Source organism: Notolepis coatsorum (assembly GCF_963971535.1).
Source record: "Notolepis coatsorum genome assembly, contig: SCAFFOLD_2553, whole genome shotgun sequence".
NCBI classification, from domain to species: Eukaryota; Metazoa; Chordata; class Actinopteri; order Aulopiformes; family Paralepididae; genus Notolepis; species Notolepis coatsorum.
Genome location: NW_028170888.1, coordinates 1 through 17,500, shown reverse-complemented (window position 1 = coordinate 17,500; position 17,500 = coordinate 1). Strand labels below are relative to the sequence as shown.

General features: G+C 48.5%; 1 protein-coding gene across 1 annotated transcript in view; it reads right to left on the bottom strand.

The window, feature by feature from the left end:
- Window positions 1-17,333, bottom strand: part of lnx2a (ligand of numb-protein X 2a) — a gene marked incomplete at both ends in the record, with an annotated part of 22,456 nt that extends 5,123 nt beyond the window's left edge. The window contains 4 exon segments of the mRNA XM_084339286.1: window positions 2,529-2,666; window positions 6,374-6,378; window positions 6,380-6,607; window positions 16,924-17,333. Of these exon segments, the coding sequence (XP_084195412.1) occupies window positions 2,529-2,666; window positions 6,374-6,378; window positions 6,380-6,607; window positions 16,924-17,333 (781 nt within the window).
- Window positions 17,334-17,500: the final 167 nt, after the last annotated feature.

Below are 17,500 nucleotides of genomic sequence, written 5' to 3'. Positions count from 1 at the left end.
CAAATGACGGCTTACATATTTCATGGAAGCAAAGTGTTTGTAAAAAGGTTTTAAACTTGACAGCACTGACAAAGTTGAACAAGGTGCTGTACAAGTCCCACAACTATTTTTTTTATAAAAAAATATATACAAAAATGTAAATATAAATTTAAAAAAATATATATTTTATTTAGAAGCTTCGAATTAAAATCGAACCTCGGCCCCGAAGCTTCGAATTCCAAAAAAATTATCGAAGGTCAGCCCTACTAGGAAGACTGCATGGTAGTATAGGACAGTAAGAAGGTTAGTGGGTTTCTTTCAGTCTTTTTATTTTTTTTATTTCAGATATTGATTGAAGAAGTGTGTTTTTAGTCGACAACGAAAGATTGGTTGGGATTCGGCTGTCCTGACTGGTGGTGGGAAGTTCATTACACCATTGTGGAGCGAACTTCCCGCCACAGTCAGGACAGCCGAATCAACATTATAAATAATAAATATTTGTTCTCATCTCTTATCTTATCTGATTAATTACATGATGCATAGTAACATTACATCACAGACCCCGACCACTTAAAAACGGCAAGACGAAATCCCAGTCACAATGAAATCTTCAAATCAAAATGGGGATGAGAAATTCCTTTCTCTGGGATTCTTCACTCGAGAGCATTGTGACATTGTGACGTGACCTTATATGGTGTTCTTGTTTTGTTCTTGACTTATTGTGATGTTTCTTCTTGACTTGTTTAAAGAAGACGTGTACGGCCCCATGGGGACATTAACGTGTGTTGAATGAATGAATTGAATGAATGAATTGAATTGAATGAATGAATGAATGAATGAATGAATTGAATTTTTATTCACACACACACACGATACATTTTACATGCGAGTATCCTCATGTGATAACATGTCGCAAATTGTGTGCATGTGCCAGGTCTCCCAAGAAGCTATTTAAAGCTTTTGGAGGGAGCCTGAACACAGATACAAACAGAATGTGAACAAACAAAACAATAACAAAATAAACAAAAACAAACAAACAAAAACAAAACAAAAAACTACAACGTGGGTAGGTTTACACACCTACCTACTAACTGACATATAACAGAGATACATAATACAGACAATTTTATTCCTAAGTTATAATTTTAATTAGAGATATGATTTTAGCAGTTCCTCTTCAATGATTTTTTTAAAGGTTTTAAAGGTATTAGTCATTTTTAGATTTTCATCAAGCTTGTTCCAGATCTGTGGACCCCTGCATGCTATGCTTAGGCTAGCACAATTTAGCCTTCTCCTCTTGCCAGATATAAGATGCTTGTTTCTTGTGTTGTGGATGTGCAGTGGTTGGCAGACTGGGACAAGCTCAGACAGTCTGTGATTCATGTTGTTGACAACTTGATACATAATTGATGCGTTTTGATGAATGTTAAATTCAGCGAGCCTCAGGAGACCAAAGCGATGGAAAAGAGGCTTTGAGGGCGCTCGATACCCGGACCATGACAGCACTCGTAGTACCCTCTTTTGTAGGCTTTCTAGTTTTTTTAGATGGCTGGGGTATGTGTTGCACCATATGACGTTACAGTAATTAATGAGGGGTTCAAACAGGGTTTTGTATAAAGTGAGAAGGGCAGGCAAGGGAAGAAAATGACGTATTTTGCAGAATAAGCCAACATATTTGGACAGTTTTGTTTGTAGGTATTTTATGTGGCATTTGAAGTTGAGTGACTCATCGATGATGACCCCCAGGAATTTTGTGGACGCCACTCTTGACAGCTCCTTTTCATTTATTTTTATGCACATGTGATGTGTGTGCATCCGATTTGAGTGAAAGACAATAAAGTTTGTTTTGCTGAGATTTAGTGATAACTTGTTGCATTTGAACCAGGTGTCCACTTTTTGTAGTTCTGTATTGAGTAGATCTTGTAGCTTGAGTGGATTTTTATGTGACAGAAACAAATTAGTGTCATCAGCTAATATAACTTTGTGCAGAAGTACAGATGAGTTGACAAAGTCATTTATATAGAGAATAAATAGTAAAGGCCCTAGAATTGACCCCTGGGGGACCCCATATTTGATGTCCATTTTTATTGATTTGTGATTTTTTTATATCGACGTACTGTTGCCTACCATGTAAATAGCTACTGAACCAGTTGAGAGCCAGACCCCTTATGCCATAATGGTGTAGTTTCCCAAGTAGAATGGTGAAGTCAATGGTGTCAAAAGCCTTTGATAGATCCAGGAAAACGCCCACCCCACAATCACCCTGATCAATGGCATCATGTATTTTTTCTATTAGGTCTAATATTGCCATGTTTGTAGTTCTTTTTTTCCTGAAGCCGTATTGTGAATTGGTGAGTATATCTAGCTTGGTGGTGTATTCGCTTAATCTATTGTACACAACTCTCTCATAGACTTTGGATAGAGCTGGTAATACGGATATTGGACTTGTTGTCGGGCCTTACAAATACATTTGATTTGATTTGATTTGACATGAGCATTTGATTCCTCCAATCAATCAATGACTACTACTGCAGGAAATGATGTCATACCCTCTTCAGCAGAGAGAGGCGGGGACTCTGGGCACTCCCAGCCAGAGGAGGCGGAGCTAACGGAGCGAAGGAGGTGGATGCAGGGATTACTGAGAGGCCGCTTTGCCCGAGGGACAACACACTCCAACCCAACCACGCCTGGAGAGAGAGAGAGAGAGAGAGAGGGAGAGAGAGAGAGAGAGAGAGAGAGAGAGAGAGAGAGAGAGAGAGAGGGGGGGGAGGGACAGAAAGTGAGACAGCCACAGAGAAAGAGAGACAGGTAGGTAGAGGTCAATAACACATACTGCAGCACATCCAAAAGAAGTAGAACAGTTTATCTAATCACTTCTGCTCAGTACAGTCTCATCTGGATCTGATCATTTGGAGCTGATGCCATCTCCTCCACTCCTACCTAGCACTCAGTCCTCTCCTCCACTCCTACCTAGCCCCCAATCATCTCCTCCACTCCTACCTAGCCCTCAATCATCTCCTCCACTCCTACCTAGCCCCCAATCATCTCCTCCACTCCTACCTAGCCCCCAATCATCTCCTCCACTCCTACCTAGCCCCCAATCATCTCCTCCACTCCTACCTAGCCCTCAGTCATCTCCTCCACTCCCACCTAGCCCTCAGTCCTCTCCTCCACTCCCACCTAGCCCTCAGTCCTCTCCTCCACTCCTACCTAGCCCTCAGTCATCTCCTCCACTCCTACCTAGCCCTCAGTCCTCTCCTCCACTCCCACCTAGCCCTCAGTCCTCTCCTCCACTCCTACCTAGCCCTCAGTCATCTCCTCCACTCCCACCTAGCCCTCAGTCCTCTCCTCCACTCCTACCTAGCCCTCAATCATCTCCTTGTTGTAGTTATTCTTGTTGCTGTTCCGTCAGCATTCTGCCTTGTTCTAGTTTCAGCGTCTTTGGGTTATTGAAAAGCGCTATATAAATAAAATGAATTATTATTATTAGTTATTCTTGTTGCTGTTTCGTCAGCAATATATTCTTGCTGTTGTTCCCAACAGTTCTGCCTCGTCTAGTTCCTGTTTGTCTCCTGTGCCGATCAGAAGACTCTGCCTGACCCCTGTCTCTGGATCCCCTGCCTGCTCGACTCCCTCTCACCCTGGATCCCCAGCCTGCTCGACTCCCTCTCACCCTGGATCCCCAGCCTGCTCAACTCCCTCTCACCCTGGATCCCCTGCCTGCTCGACTCCCTCTCACCCTGGATCCCCTGCCTGCTCGACTCCCTCTCACCCTGGATCCCCTGCCTGCTCGACTCCCTCTCACCCTGGATCCCCTGCCTGCTCGACTCCCTCTCACCCTGGATCCCCTGCCTGCTCGACTCCCTCTCACCCTGGATCCCCAGCCTGCTCGACTCCCTCTCACCCTGGATCCCCTGCCTGCTCGACTCCCTCTCACCCTGGATCCCCTGCCTGCTAGACTCCCTCTCACCCTGGATCCCCTGCCTGCTCGACTCCCTCTCACCCTGGATCCCCAACCTGCTCGACTCCCTCTCACCCTGGATCCCCTGCCTGCTTGACTCCCTCTCACCCTGGATCCCCTGCCTGCTCGACTCCCTCTCACCCTGGATCCCCTGCCTGCTCGACTCCCTCTCACCCTGGATCCCCTGCCTGCTCGACTCCCTCTCACCCTGGATCCCCAGCCTGCTCGACTCCCTCTCACCCTGGATCCCCAGCCTGCTCGACTCCCTCTCACCCTGGATCCCCTGCCTGCTCGACTCCCTCTCACCCTGGATCCCCTGCCTGCTCGACTCCCTCTCACCCTGGATCCCCAACCTGCTCGACTCCCTCTCACCCTGGATCCCCTGCCTGCTCGACTCCCTCTCACCCTGGATCCCCAACCTGCTCGACTCCCTCTCACCCTGGATCCCCAGCCTGCTCGACTCCCTCTCACCCTGGATCCCCTGCCTGCTCGACCCCCTCTCACCCTGGATCCCCAGCCTGCTCGACTCCCTCTCACCCTGGATCCGCTGCCTGCTCGACTCCCTCTCACCCTGGATCCCCTGCCTGCTCGACTCCCTCTCACCCTGGATCCCCAGCCTGCTCGACTCCCTCTCACCTGAGGTGATGGCAGAGAGGGGGATGATAAGGAAGCTGGCTGCCATCATGGAGAACCCCTACCAGCCCCTCTACGACGAGCTAGTCAAGATGAGAAGCACGTTCAGTCACAGACTCATTCCCCCCCGACACTCAACTAACCGCCTCGGACAGTCCTTCATACCAGCGGCCATCAGGCTCCACAACAGTGGGCAGCGACTAGCGGCCTCCAGGCTCCACAACAGTGGGCAGCGACTAGCAGCCTCCAGGCTCCACAACAGGGGGCAGCGACTAGCAGCCTCCAGGCTCCACAACAGTGGGCAGCGACTAGCGGCCTCCAGGCTCCACAACAGTGGGCAGCGACTAGCGGCCTCCAGGCTCCACAACAGTGGGCAGCGACTAGCAGCCTCCAGGCTCCACAACAGTGGGCAGCGACTAGCGGCCTCCAGGCTCCACAACAGTGGGCAGCGACTAGCAGCCTCCAGGCTCCACAACAGTGGGCAGCGACTAGCAGCCTCCAGGCTCCACAACAGTGGGCAGCGACTAGCGGCCTCCAGGCTCCACAACAGAGGGCAGCGACTAGCAGCCTCCAGGCTCCACAACAGGGGGCAGCGACTAGCGGCCTCCAGGCTCCACAACAGTGGGCAGCGACTAGCGGCCTCCAGGCTCCACAACAGGGGGCAGCGACTGCTACCAGACATTGACCTGGGACTTATAGGAACCCAAGGAGGACAACCTACACTACCTTAGGCTTACTGCACCTTATGTGCCAAGTTGTGCCTTGGATAAAAGCTCTATATGAACGCAGTCTTATTTACAGCCACGGGCCACGGCCCATCGTATTTTCACATTTCTCATCATGTTTACATTTACATTTCTCATCATGTTCACCTAGAAGAATTGTTTATGAACCTAACATTCATCCTAAATGGTTTGTCTAATGTCCACCTTAGCCCCCTGGTCTCCAGGTTCCTCCAGCAAATGCTGAACTCTGAGCGGCTGCTGTTAGTTTATTTTTCTTTGTGCAGGTTGGCACCTCGCACGGTTGGCTCTGCCGTCTGCGTGTGAATATGTGAGTGAACGGGTGAACGTGAGGCATAATGTTGTGAAGTGCTTTGGATAAAAAGCTCTATATATATAAATGCAGTCCATTTGCTTTCATTAATTTAATTCGCTTTCTGGTATTCATTCTGATTGTTTCTAGACATTTCTTTCGTCTTTCGTTCTCACCGTGTGATCTCGACGCCGTCGTAAATGAGGGCCACCCACCCTCGATGATTCTCAGAGATATAAATAATGGATGAATGAGGGCGGCTACGTGGCGTAGTGGGCAAGGCGCTCGCCACGAAATCTGGAGACGCTGGGCTTGCCTGTTCGAGCCCAGCGCTCCACATTTGCTTTCAGTTTAGCTGGTCGTCCGTACTAATACACATTGGCCGTATTAGGGGGTGGGAAACTGATGGGTGGGGATCGGGCGTTGTGGACAGCGACTCCTACAGGTCGGTTGGTGCGCCTGCGCAGTAGAATCAGGAAGTGTCGGGGGCAGCGTGAGCCTCCCACGCGTTACTCCTCGCCACTGAGAGATCGAGCTGCGCAGGTGAAAAGATGCGACTGCTGTTACCTCAAGTAACCGGAGGGGACTCGTGCTATGTATGACTTAGTCCACATTGCAGCCGGCTTGTGGGAGGCAAGAAACAGCGTTCGTGACAGGGGAGGGTTGAATTGGATGATACGAAATTGGGATGGGAGAAAAATATAGAAAATGGGAGAGAAAAGTGGATCAAAAAAAATAATGGATGAATGAGTGAATGGAACTCACTGTCCCTCCTCAGTGCTCTCCTCGAAGGCCGGGTTGTCGAGTCCCGACTCGTCGGTCCACATGGGCGTGCTGCTGCAGGCCGTGGGGGGGCCAGTAGGGGGCGACGGGGAGCTCTCCCTCAGGTCCGTCTGAGGGGAGTGGGGAGACCCGGGCGGGGTGGTCACCATGACTCGCTCCTCCCCGCTCTCACTACTATGGGGCCTCTCCGTACTGGTCTGCTGAGCGCCGGGACACCTGGAGACGAGAGGAGCAGAGGGGGGGGGGGGGGGGGGGGGGGGGGGGTGAGACATGGCAACGCTCTGTCAGTCGGTCAGTCAGTCAGTCAGTCAGTCAGTCAGTCAGTGCAGTCAGTCAGTCAGGCAGTCAGTCAGTCAGTCAGTCAGTCAGTCAGTCAGCCAGCCAGCCAGCCAGCCAGTCAGTCAGTCAGTCAGTCAGTCAGTCAGTCAGCCAGTCAGCCAGCCAGTCAGTCAGTCAGTCAGTCAGTCAGTCAGTCAGTCAGTCAGTCAGGCAGTCAGTCAGTCAGTCAGTCAGTCAGCCAGCCAGCCAGCCAGTCAGTCAGTCAGTCAGTCAGTCAGTCAGTCAGTCAGTCAGTCAGTCAGTCAGTCAGTCAGTCAGTCAGGCAGGCAGTCAGTCAGTCAGTCAGTCAGTCAGTCAGTCAGTCAGTCAGTCAGTCAGTCAGTCAGTCAGTCAGTCAGTCAGTCAGTCAGTCAGTCAGTCAGTCAGTCAGTCAGTCAGTCAGTCAGTCAGGCAGGCAGTCAGTCAGTCAGTCAGTCAGTCAGTCAGTCAGTCAGTCAGTTCAGTCAGGCAGGCAGTCAGTCAGTCCAGTCAGTCAGGCAGTCAGTCAGTCAGGCAGTCAGTCAGTCAGGCAATGAGTGAACAAGCAAGGGAGTGAGCGATTACTGTATCTGGGTGGGTGAGTGAGTGAGTGAGTCAGTGAGTCAGTCAGTCAGTCACATTACACATACAAAACAATCACGGGGAGCTTTTTAAATACACACCTTTAAACAGGAATATTGACAAGTGAGGCCCACCTTGTGAGAGATCTAACTAGCTAATCTGGAGCATGTCTCCAGGATGTCTGGAGAACCAGCCTCTGGAATAAAGATAAACCGCGCCACCAGTCCTGACCGGAACACCGGTGCGGTGCACTTGTCATCTAATCAAATAGACGTGTCCAATCCTAAACCACGATGACAACAGATAACGCTACACTGACGGCGGGCTGGGTCATGTCCTGCTTGACTTTGGTTCCTGTCTAAGACCCGGAGTCTGAAGGCAAAGCCAGGCACACGTGGGCGAGGGGCTTAATCTCTCCCCTACTAAAGAATGTCAGGACGGCCCGTCCAGGTTCCTATGACGACCTACAGTGTTTTGACCTGCCTGAAAGAGACCTCGGCTTGGCTTTGTGTAGCCTGGCTACTGCAGGAATGCTGTGTGTGTGGAGGGTGAACTTGCCTAAACTGTCCAAAGGCTGTAAAATAAAAAAGGGTTGGTGTAGCCTAGAGGGAGGCTCTGCGCTATGCTACCCTAATGAGTCAAAAAGGAAATACAAAAATATATAAGTAATATACAATGGAACTAAATTAACGACAGGATCATCAAAACTGACACAAAAAAAAATCAAGTACCTTCATAAAAGTTGGGTTTTAATTTGTCGTTTTATTTCAGAATATAGTTTTCCCACTTTTCTTTTAAGCCACTATAAACCTTTATCCTTATAATGTCAATTAATTGTGTACAGCATAGTAAATACCCTCATATATGTAGCAGTCTGGAAAATATGGTATATTATTCAGAACTGCTGACTGTGTTTATATCCCTTTTTGTACACAAAGACATTCTAGCTAGTGTCATTGATTCACACGAACAATGACACAAAGGTCCCCTCCAAGGAGCATTGGAATACGGATTATGAATGACAGTATTGATTCATATTCTACAGTGCGTCCCCCCTTGTGACTGGCAGGCGGGACCAGCAGGGGGCAGTAGCAGGCAGAGAGTGGCGGAGAGAGCTGAGAGATGATAAAGGGAGGAGGCGAGAGCGGAAGTCGTTCTCTTCGGCAGTGAACTTGACAACGAGAAGTCACGTCTAACGGGGGGGCTCTGGATAGCCCCGTTGCTGACTTTATGCCGGAGTGCCCCGTGGAACAGTGACGGGTGATAGGAAGTACTGGCTAGTGGATACGATATCCTAGCAGTACCAGTGTTATGATATTATGAACATTAAGTGCAGAGTCAGGCACTAAGAGTCGAGTTATACCTAGTTACAGTGAGCGGTATAGGTAGCGTGCGGCTAAGGATCACAGTAGCATTGCTCGTGTTATACTAGTTACAGTGACGGTATAGTCTGCGTGCCAGAGACGTACGGGACATCCAAGCAGTCTGCCCGGGCGTCAACAGCTGTCTGCACCGGAGAGCAGCAGCACACCTGCTCCAGGCTGCCTGCAGGACACGGGGAGTTCTTTACCACCAGCAGAGTTCGCCCAGCACCAGCTCAGCCAGCACTGCCTCTCTGCTATAGCTCCGCCTGCTAGCACCTGCGGCGCGAGTGTTCGACGCCATCTTGCCACCAGGACGGTGGTGGAGCGGCGCGGCCGCCATTTTGGTAGAGTAAACATTAGGGCTTCGGCGCCCAGGATCCTATCGTACATTACACAGTGTGTCGCAGCCTACGGGCGAAGCTGGTGTTTGCTAACCACAGTGCATAGGGGTACCCCATAAACAGTACATGCCGGCATTAGCATAGGGCTTTTGTTTTGGTAATTGTGGGCCCACACTTTGGTTTTATTTCCTTTTCTTTGAGCATGATACAATGTGTGTGTATTAATATTTCCCATTCAATTAACCCTTCCCTGGGGGGGGGAGTTACAGACCTGGTGCATTATAATTAAAGCCTTTTGAGGTATTATTCTGGCCGTATAATTAAAGCCTGTTGAGGTATTATACAGGGTGAAGACCCAGACGTGGGTGATGAGTCAAACACAGTGAAGTATATTATCCCTGATAGTAACCCAGAGGTGGGTGCATAATATACGTGTTTATGAGGTATTGAGTTGAACAGCAGGGGCTATAGTAGGACTTCAGCCCAATTGGCCACTAGTATTAAATAATTGTAACTGAACAGTACAATTAACATAAAGACTTGAATGGGGTTCTGTGTGCGTGTCCATTCCTGTGCCCTGCATTAACTCTTTTGGTGTGGGTAACGTATATATATGGTTAACCCCTTCCTACCCAACTCTCCCCTTTTCAGTGGAAGGTTTCTAGGGTCATTGAGGGAGGGTACTGCTTGCGGGGGGAACTCAGAGTATTTGATTACAATTCAGTCACGAGGTGTGGGAGGGTCTAAGGAGCGACTGGGAGGAGTGGGAGCGTGTTGGGGAGTACTGCTGACCGCCCTGCGACAGGGAAGGAAGACCAGAGTACCAGACCAGGTTGGTAAATCCCGGGCCCCATCCACTCCCACTACCAGCCTCCAGTCGACGCCCCAGGCCCAAAGACGAGGGTGCAGCCAGACAGAGTTCTGCTGTGTCCAGCTACCTCCTGACTGCCAGCAACCGTTCCCACGAAGCAGGGATAATCCACCCTGCTACATATAGGTTACATGAAAATGTGATTCATTCAAGAATAGTCATTTTAGCTGACCTAATTACTAACCTAATTGCCTACTCCTATGAAAATATCACCGTTGTTTGTTTACAATCAGTACTTTGAAATATATACAAAATGTTTAGATCACCAACCGGAGGTCACGGTTTAATCGCCTTTTATCTGACCTTTGCCACACTGTTGATTCCAACCTGAACCCTATGTTGGACATCCCCCTCTGTCAAGTGTGACTGACCGGATGGTGAGACTATCGATGAGAGAGAGCTAAATGAGACAGAGCTAAGATGCGGCACTGTAGATGACGACGACTGAATTTGTTTTACCTTTCTTCTCGACCAAAGGCTGCCTTTCTGTCATCTTCTGTCATCCTGTAACATTTAGAATTGACTTTAAGGTCCTTCTCCTTACATACAAAGCTCTAAATGGACAGGGACCTAGCTACATCGCCAACACTCTAATAAATTACACACCAGCAAGAACACTGCGATCATCAGCTGCTGGACTACTAGAGGCTCCCAGAAACAGTCAAAAGAGGATCGGTAATGCAGCCTTTATCAACTATGCCCCAAAACTGTGGAACAAACTACCCCAAAAAACATCAGAGAAGCCAACTCGCTAGTCATCTTTAAAAGACAGCTTAAAACCTATCTCTTTGCTCAGGCATTTCACTGTGGGGTAATGCAGGCAAATATCTGAAGATAGATATCTGCTACCACCTAGTGGCAAGGGGAAATATTATTATAGAAACATCAGGGATATCCTGACACAAATTGTACTTACCTGCACTATTCTTACCCTGCCTACTTTTATACACTGCCTATCAAATTCATGTGTCGGTTATCACACTTTTTACTTCTTCTTACTGATGACTATTTTTAAACTGAATCATTTTAAACTATTTTTATTATTTGTATTACTGAATCAAACTGTAAACAGAGCTATATTCTTACCCTACCTACTTTCATACACGTCCAATGAAATTCATATGTATGTTAGAGTGATGCTCTGTTGTGAGGAGAAGATGACTTTTGACCTAAATCTAGAAAAGTTGTTTACCATTCCAGTTAGGTACATCGTGCCAAGGTTGATTCTCCGAACTGGGCCATTTTCATCTGCTTGAACAATCTTATCACACTTTTCACTGTAACCTTGCTATTTATATTTTTTATTTTTATGCTCGCTTATGCCTGTATTTTTTACTGTTGTTGTATGTCCGTTCTATTTTATAATTTTTAGACTATTTTTAAACTTAATCATTTTAAACTATTTTATTATTTGTATTACTGAATAGAGAGCCTATTAGGATGTTAGATCCTAATGTGAAACACTGTGATTTACCATACCTTGCTATGCTCGCTCATGCCTGTATTTTTTTTACTGTTGTGAAGCACTTTGAACTGCAACCTCTGTATGAAAAGTGCTATACAAATAAAGTTATTATTATCTTCTAATTAATTGTAATTGAAAGTAATTGAAATTGAAACTGAATGAATTGCACAGCCCCGTGTACAATGGCTTCAGTGAATGCTTCCTCTGTGAGCCCCCCCCCCCCCCCCCTCTAGACTGTATGCATAAAAAAAATAACTAAACTACAAAACAATTAAATATTGTTAAAAACTCACTTTTCAGTACATGTGGGTCTCTGATGGGCCTACTAACACTCAAAACTGTGAAACAAGACAACCGAATCAGATTTGGTATTCAGAAACTGTGCATTTAAATGAGTCGTTTGAAATTCCGTCTTTATGTCATGTCATGACTCATGACTCATGTGTGCATGTGAAAAATGCGACTTGCTCATAAACATGATCTTTTCTACCTAAAGTTGAACACGTTTGATATGATACTGCTGGATCTTGAGTCATATTTTATCCGCAACGCCTAGTTTGATCTGAAGTTTGTTCAATGGTACAGGCTACAGGCTCGTACAGTATTGCTAGATGTGCGATAATTATTGTATTTTGTGCGATCAAGGCGGATCGCTCATTATAAACACAGAAACAGCCCTTTGAGAACAGGACTGAAACAGAGGGGTATAGAGGCTGCTAGAATACATCATCTGAGTGGGGTTTCTTTCAGCAAAAAACTACTAGTTTAGAATAACTAGTTAGGGACCCTAAAGGCCTATCTACGGTAACTTGAAAATAACTACATTATGGGACCTTTAACAAAATTGATGACCAAAATGGATTTCAGATTTTTCTTTTGTTTTATTTCCTCAAAATGACTCTATTTTCATCCAACTCGCATCAATCTGATAATACTTAGTATAATCTAAACTATGAATTTATATCACAGATATTTAAATCAGCTTAAAAAGGTGGGTAAACAAAGTAGAGGTGGGTTTACCCTTCATTACATCTCCAGTCCCGTGTCCAAACAGCTGACTAAAGGAAAGCCTGTTAGTGTAAGCAACAGGCTGTTAGCTATAGCTTTTCTAGCCTAAGCTTGTTAAGGAAAATCTCCTTAAGACTTAATGGAGTGTTAAGTCGGTACATATTGCCAATCAATAAGCAAGCATGAAAACAATGATGGAAGGCTTGCTTAGCGACATTTCTGGAATTCAATTAGACGTCCGTTCCTGAATCTATAACGATTAGATCGAGTTAGACAAGCGCAAATTATAATCTCTTCCACTACTGTACCTCCACTACTACCACCACCAACACCACCACTACTACCACCACCACTACTACCACCACCACCACCACCACCACTACTACCACCATAGCACTACCACTACCACTACTACTACCACCACCACCACCACCACCACTACCACCACCACTACCACTACTACTACCACCACCACCACTACCACTACTACTACTACCACCACCACCACCACCACCACCACTACTACCACCATAGCACTACCACCACCACTACCACTACTACTACCACCAACACCACCACTACCACCACTACTACTACCACCAACACCACCACCACCACCACCACCACTACTACCACCATAGCACTACCACTACCACTACTACTACCACCACCACCACCACCACTACTACCACCACTAGCACTACTACTACTACTACTACCACCATCACTACTACTAGCACTACCACCACCACTAGCACTACTACCACCACTACCACTAACACCACTACTACCCACCACTACCACCACCACCACTACTACTAGCACTACTACAACCACTACCACTACCACTACCACCACTAGCACCACCACCACTACTACTAGCACTACTACAACCACTACCACCACCACCACCACCACTAGCACTACTACCACCACTACCACTAACACCACTACTACCCACCACTACCACCACTAGCACTACTACCACCACTACCACTAACACCACTACTACCCACCACTACCACCACCACCACTACTACTACCCACCACTACCACCACCACCACCACCACTACTACTACCACTACCACCACCGCCCACCACCACTACACCAGACAGACAGACACAGACAGACAGACAGACAGACAGACAGACAGACAGACAGACAGACAGACAGACAGACAGACAGACAGACAGACAGACAGACAGACAGACAGACAGACAGACAGACAGACAGACAGACAGACAGACAGATAGATGTGTGTGTGTGTTGTGTGTGGGGTCACCCCACATGGAGTTAACCAGTTGGCTTGCCGTCAACTCACCACAGGCCAGGGTTGCCCTTGGCCGTCTCACAGAAGAAGTGGTTGAAAAGGTCCCTGGAGTTGAAGTTGCCCAGCATGGCTGCGGAATGAGAGCCCTGAGCCTCTCACCAGCCAACCCATGACCGCTGGATAGGGAACCACTAATCCCATATCACATGACTTTACAGTACAGTAATCCCCTCAGGGTCTCACGGCACCTGGCCCAAACAGGACACATTGTTAAACCACGTGGATGGCCCGGCGAGAACCAGTCAGAGGCAAGAGGTTGAGTCTATCCACACTACTGGACTGAGATCTGTGGTACTGGAGCGAGGGAAGAAAGTCTTCCTCTTTTTCCCACACCGTCAAAGAGCCAATCGTCAGAGTGTGGAGGTGTTCCAAACGTGCGCCCTCTCGGGTCCACACTGAGCTATTGCAGATGACCAACGAGGGGAATCCGGAATGGATATGAGTGAATGTTAAACGTGGGTCAAATGAGGGATGAGGGATTAAGAGGTGCAGCTGCTGTTGTTGTTTGTTTCAATTAAATGGTCAAATGGTAAATGGCTGCATTTATATAGCAGCTTTTATCCAAAGCGCTTTACAATTTGTTCCTCACATTTGACCCATTCACTCACACATTCACACACAGACGACGGAGGCCACCATGCAAGGTGCCGACCTGCTCATCAGGAGCAATTAGGGGTTAAGTGTCTTGTTGCTCAAGGACACGCTGCCCGGGAGGAGCGGGAATTGAACCGGGAACCTCCAGATTATCTACCTCCCGAGTCACTGTCGCCCGTGAATTAGTGTCAGTTGTGTCTTTGCTGTTCACCTGGAGGACACTAACTGTTATGTTGATGTGAAAAGTTGAACACACACTGGAGCTCAGAGGCAATATGGCTTATTTTTTTATTAGATAAAGTTGCCTATAGTCCCGCGATGTCACAAACTCACTCAGTTTGTCAGTCAGTCCATCCAATAGGGTATATCTGCAGAGCCGCAAGCCCAACGTCGGGGGGCGGGGCTTCGGGACTTGTACTCTGTTTGACTGTGCATTCGGGCTTGTACTCTGTTTGACTGTGCAGTAGTCAGTTTGTGCTGTTTATTTTTACAAGCAGTGAGGACTCGACAGCTTGCATTTCTGTGTTCCGTGTTGCAGGTTAGGGTTAGGGTTAAGGTTAAGGTTAGGGTTAGGGTTAAGGTTAAGGTTAGGGTTAGGGTTAAGGTTAGGGTTAGGGTTAAAAATAAACAGCACAAACTGACTACTTCCGGGTTTTACAGGAAACAAGACAAGGTACAAGCCCCGCCCATGCACAGTCAAACAGAGTACAAGCCCCGAAGCCCCGCCTCAAACAGAGTATAAGCCCCGAAGCCCCGCCCAGACGTTGGGCTTGCGGCTCTGCAGATATACCCTACTCAGTCCATCACTCGCTCACTCACTCATGGATAGCCACTCTGCCCCTAGTGGCAGCTCACAGGCATGTCACTTTGCTTTGCATCTACACAGTATGACACTTGGGGTTCCACTATTGTGCGGGCAGAAGGCCGGTGCGGGCGCATTGGCAAGTTGGTCAGCCGCAAGGCAAATTCTTTCCGCTTGTACCCGTTTAGTAATTTCATGGGTCAACATGAACCCACCTGTGCAGAGATTAGTCGGGTGGCAATAATAATCCACTGGCGTAAAAAAGGCAAGTTTGGTATCTGTTTTGGCACGAAACCACACCTCCCAGATGCTGGTGCTCTGAGCTGTTTTCATGACCGTAGTCTAGCCAATGGATGCACAGGAACATCTGTTTTGAACAACCCACGTATTTGCCGTTGTAAAGTCAATCCAAATCAGAGTGAATGTGATATATCACAAGAAAATATTTTTTGAAATTTAAAATATAATTTAAAATATAATACTCAACCTCTATTAATTATGAATGAACACAACACTCTTAACTTACCATCTGTAGATAATAAAGTCTGAAAACATTGCTCCTCTGTATACTGTAGTGTAAGCCCTCAAAACCTGTATCGAGGACAAACTTCAGGAACCTGGTCCAAAGTAGAACACGGGTAATAATGAGGCAATAAACTTTTATTAAAGACCGAAAGTCTCGACGCATTGGTGCATCGTCATCAGAGTCAAACAGAAGGCACCAATGCATCAAAACATTAGTCTTTAAGAAAAGTGTATTGCCTCATACATACCTGTGTGCTCCGGTGTTCTACTTTGGACCAGGTTCCTGAAGTTTGCCCTCAATTCAAGATTTCCCCCGCGGTCCGATTTCGGTGTGTGGGCTGACGAGACGTCTCCTTTCATCCCTCAGTACCTGTGTTTGAGGTCCAGGTCTCAGTACCTGTGTTTGAGGTCCAGGTCTCAGTACCTGTGTTTGATGTCCAGGCCTCAGTACCTGTGTTTGAGGTCCAGGTCTCAGTACCTGTGTTTGAGGTCCAGGTCTCAGTACCTGTGTTTGAGGTCCAGGTCACAGTACCTGTGTTTGAGGCCTCAGGTCTCAGTACCTGTGTTTGAGGTCCAGGTCTCAGTACCTGTGTTTGAGGTCCAGGTCTCAGTACCTGTGTTTGAGGTCCAGGTCTCAGTACAGTACCTGTGTTTGAGGTCCAGGTCTCAGTACCTGTGTTTGAGGTCCAGGTCTCAGTACCTGTGTTTGAGGTCCAGGTCACAGTACAGTACCTGTGTTTGAGGTCCAGGTCTCAGTACAGTACCTGTGTTTGAGGTGGGCCTCAGGTCTCAGTACAGAACCTGTGTTTGAGGTGGGCCTCAGGTCTCAGTACAGAACCTGTGTTTGAGGTGGGCCTCAGGTCTCAGTACAGTACCTGTGTTTGAGGTGGGCCTCAGGTCTCAGTACCTGTGTTTGAGGTGGGCCTCCAGGTCTCAGTACAGTACCTGTGTTTGAGGTGGGCCTCAGGTCTCAGTACCTGTGTTTGAGGTGGGCCTCAGGTCTCAGTACCTGTGTTTGAGGTGGGCCTCAGGCCTCAGTACCTGTGTTTGAGGTGGGCCTCAGGTCTCAGTACCTGTGTTTGAGGTGGGCCTCCAGGTCTCAGTACAGTACCTGTGTTTGAGGTGGGCCTCAGGTCTCAGTACCTGTGTTTGAGGTGGGCCTCCAGGTCTCAGTACAGTACCTGTGTTTGAGGTGGGCCTCAGGTCTCAGTACCTGTGTTTGAGGTGGGCCTCAGGTCTCAGTACCTGTGTTTGAGGTGGGCCTCAGGTCTCAGTACCTGTGTTTGAGGTGGGCCTCAGGTCTCAGTACAGTACCTGTGTTTGAGGTGGGCCTCAGGTCTCAGTACAGTACCTGTGTTTGAGGTGGGCCTCCAGGTCGCAGCGGGGCATGTTGAGGGAGCAGGCGGGGGTCAGGGGACAGGAGACGGACAGCTTGTCCAGCAGCTTGTGGACCAGGATGCTGGAGCGCCGGCACGCCTGCAGCTGCAGCCTGGTCCGGTCCAGCGGGCAGAAGTCTCGGTCCTGCAGGAAGCTGCGCAGGCAGCGGGCGCAGAAGGTGTGGCCGCACGGCGTGTCCAGCGGCTGCACCAGGGGCTGCAGGCAGATGTGGCACACCAGGTCGTCGTCCACCTCCAGCCGGTAGTTGTACAGGTGGTTCTCCCGGGCCCGGTGGGTCTGACCGCACTCGGAACACAGGGCCTCCTGGGGTGGCGGCTCCACGACGGGCCCCGCGGGACCCACCTCGGAGCCCGGGCTGCCCATCTCCCCCTCCCGGGCCGCTCCACCGGCCCAACTCGACTTTGGGCACTGGTTTTTGACTCCGGTGGAGGAGGGGATGGAGGGGGGAGGGGGGGAGGGGAGGTTGGGGGGGGGAGGGGGGGGGGGGGGGAGTTGCGGTGGGGGTCGGGGAGAGAGGCGTGCTCCTAGCC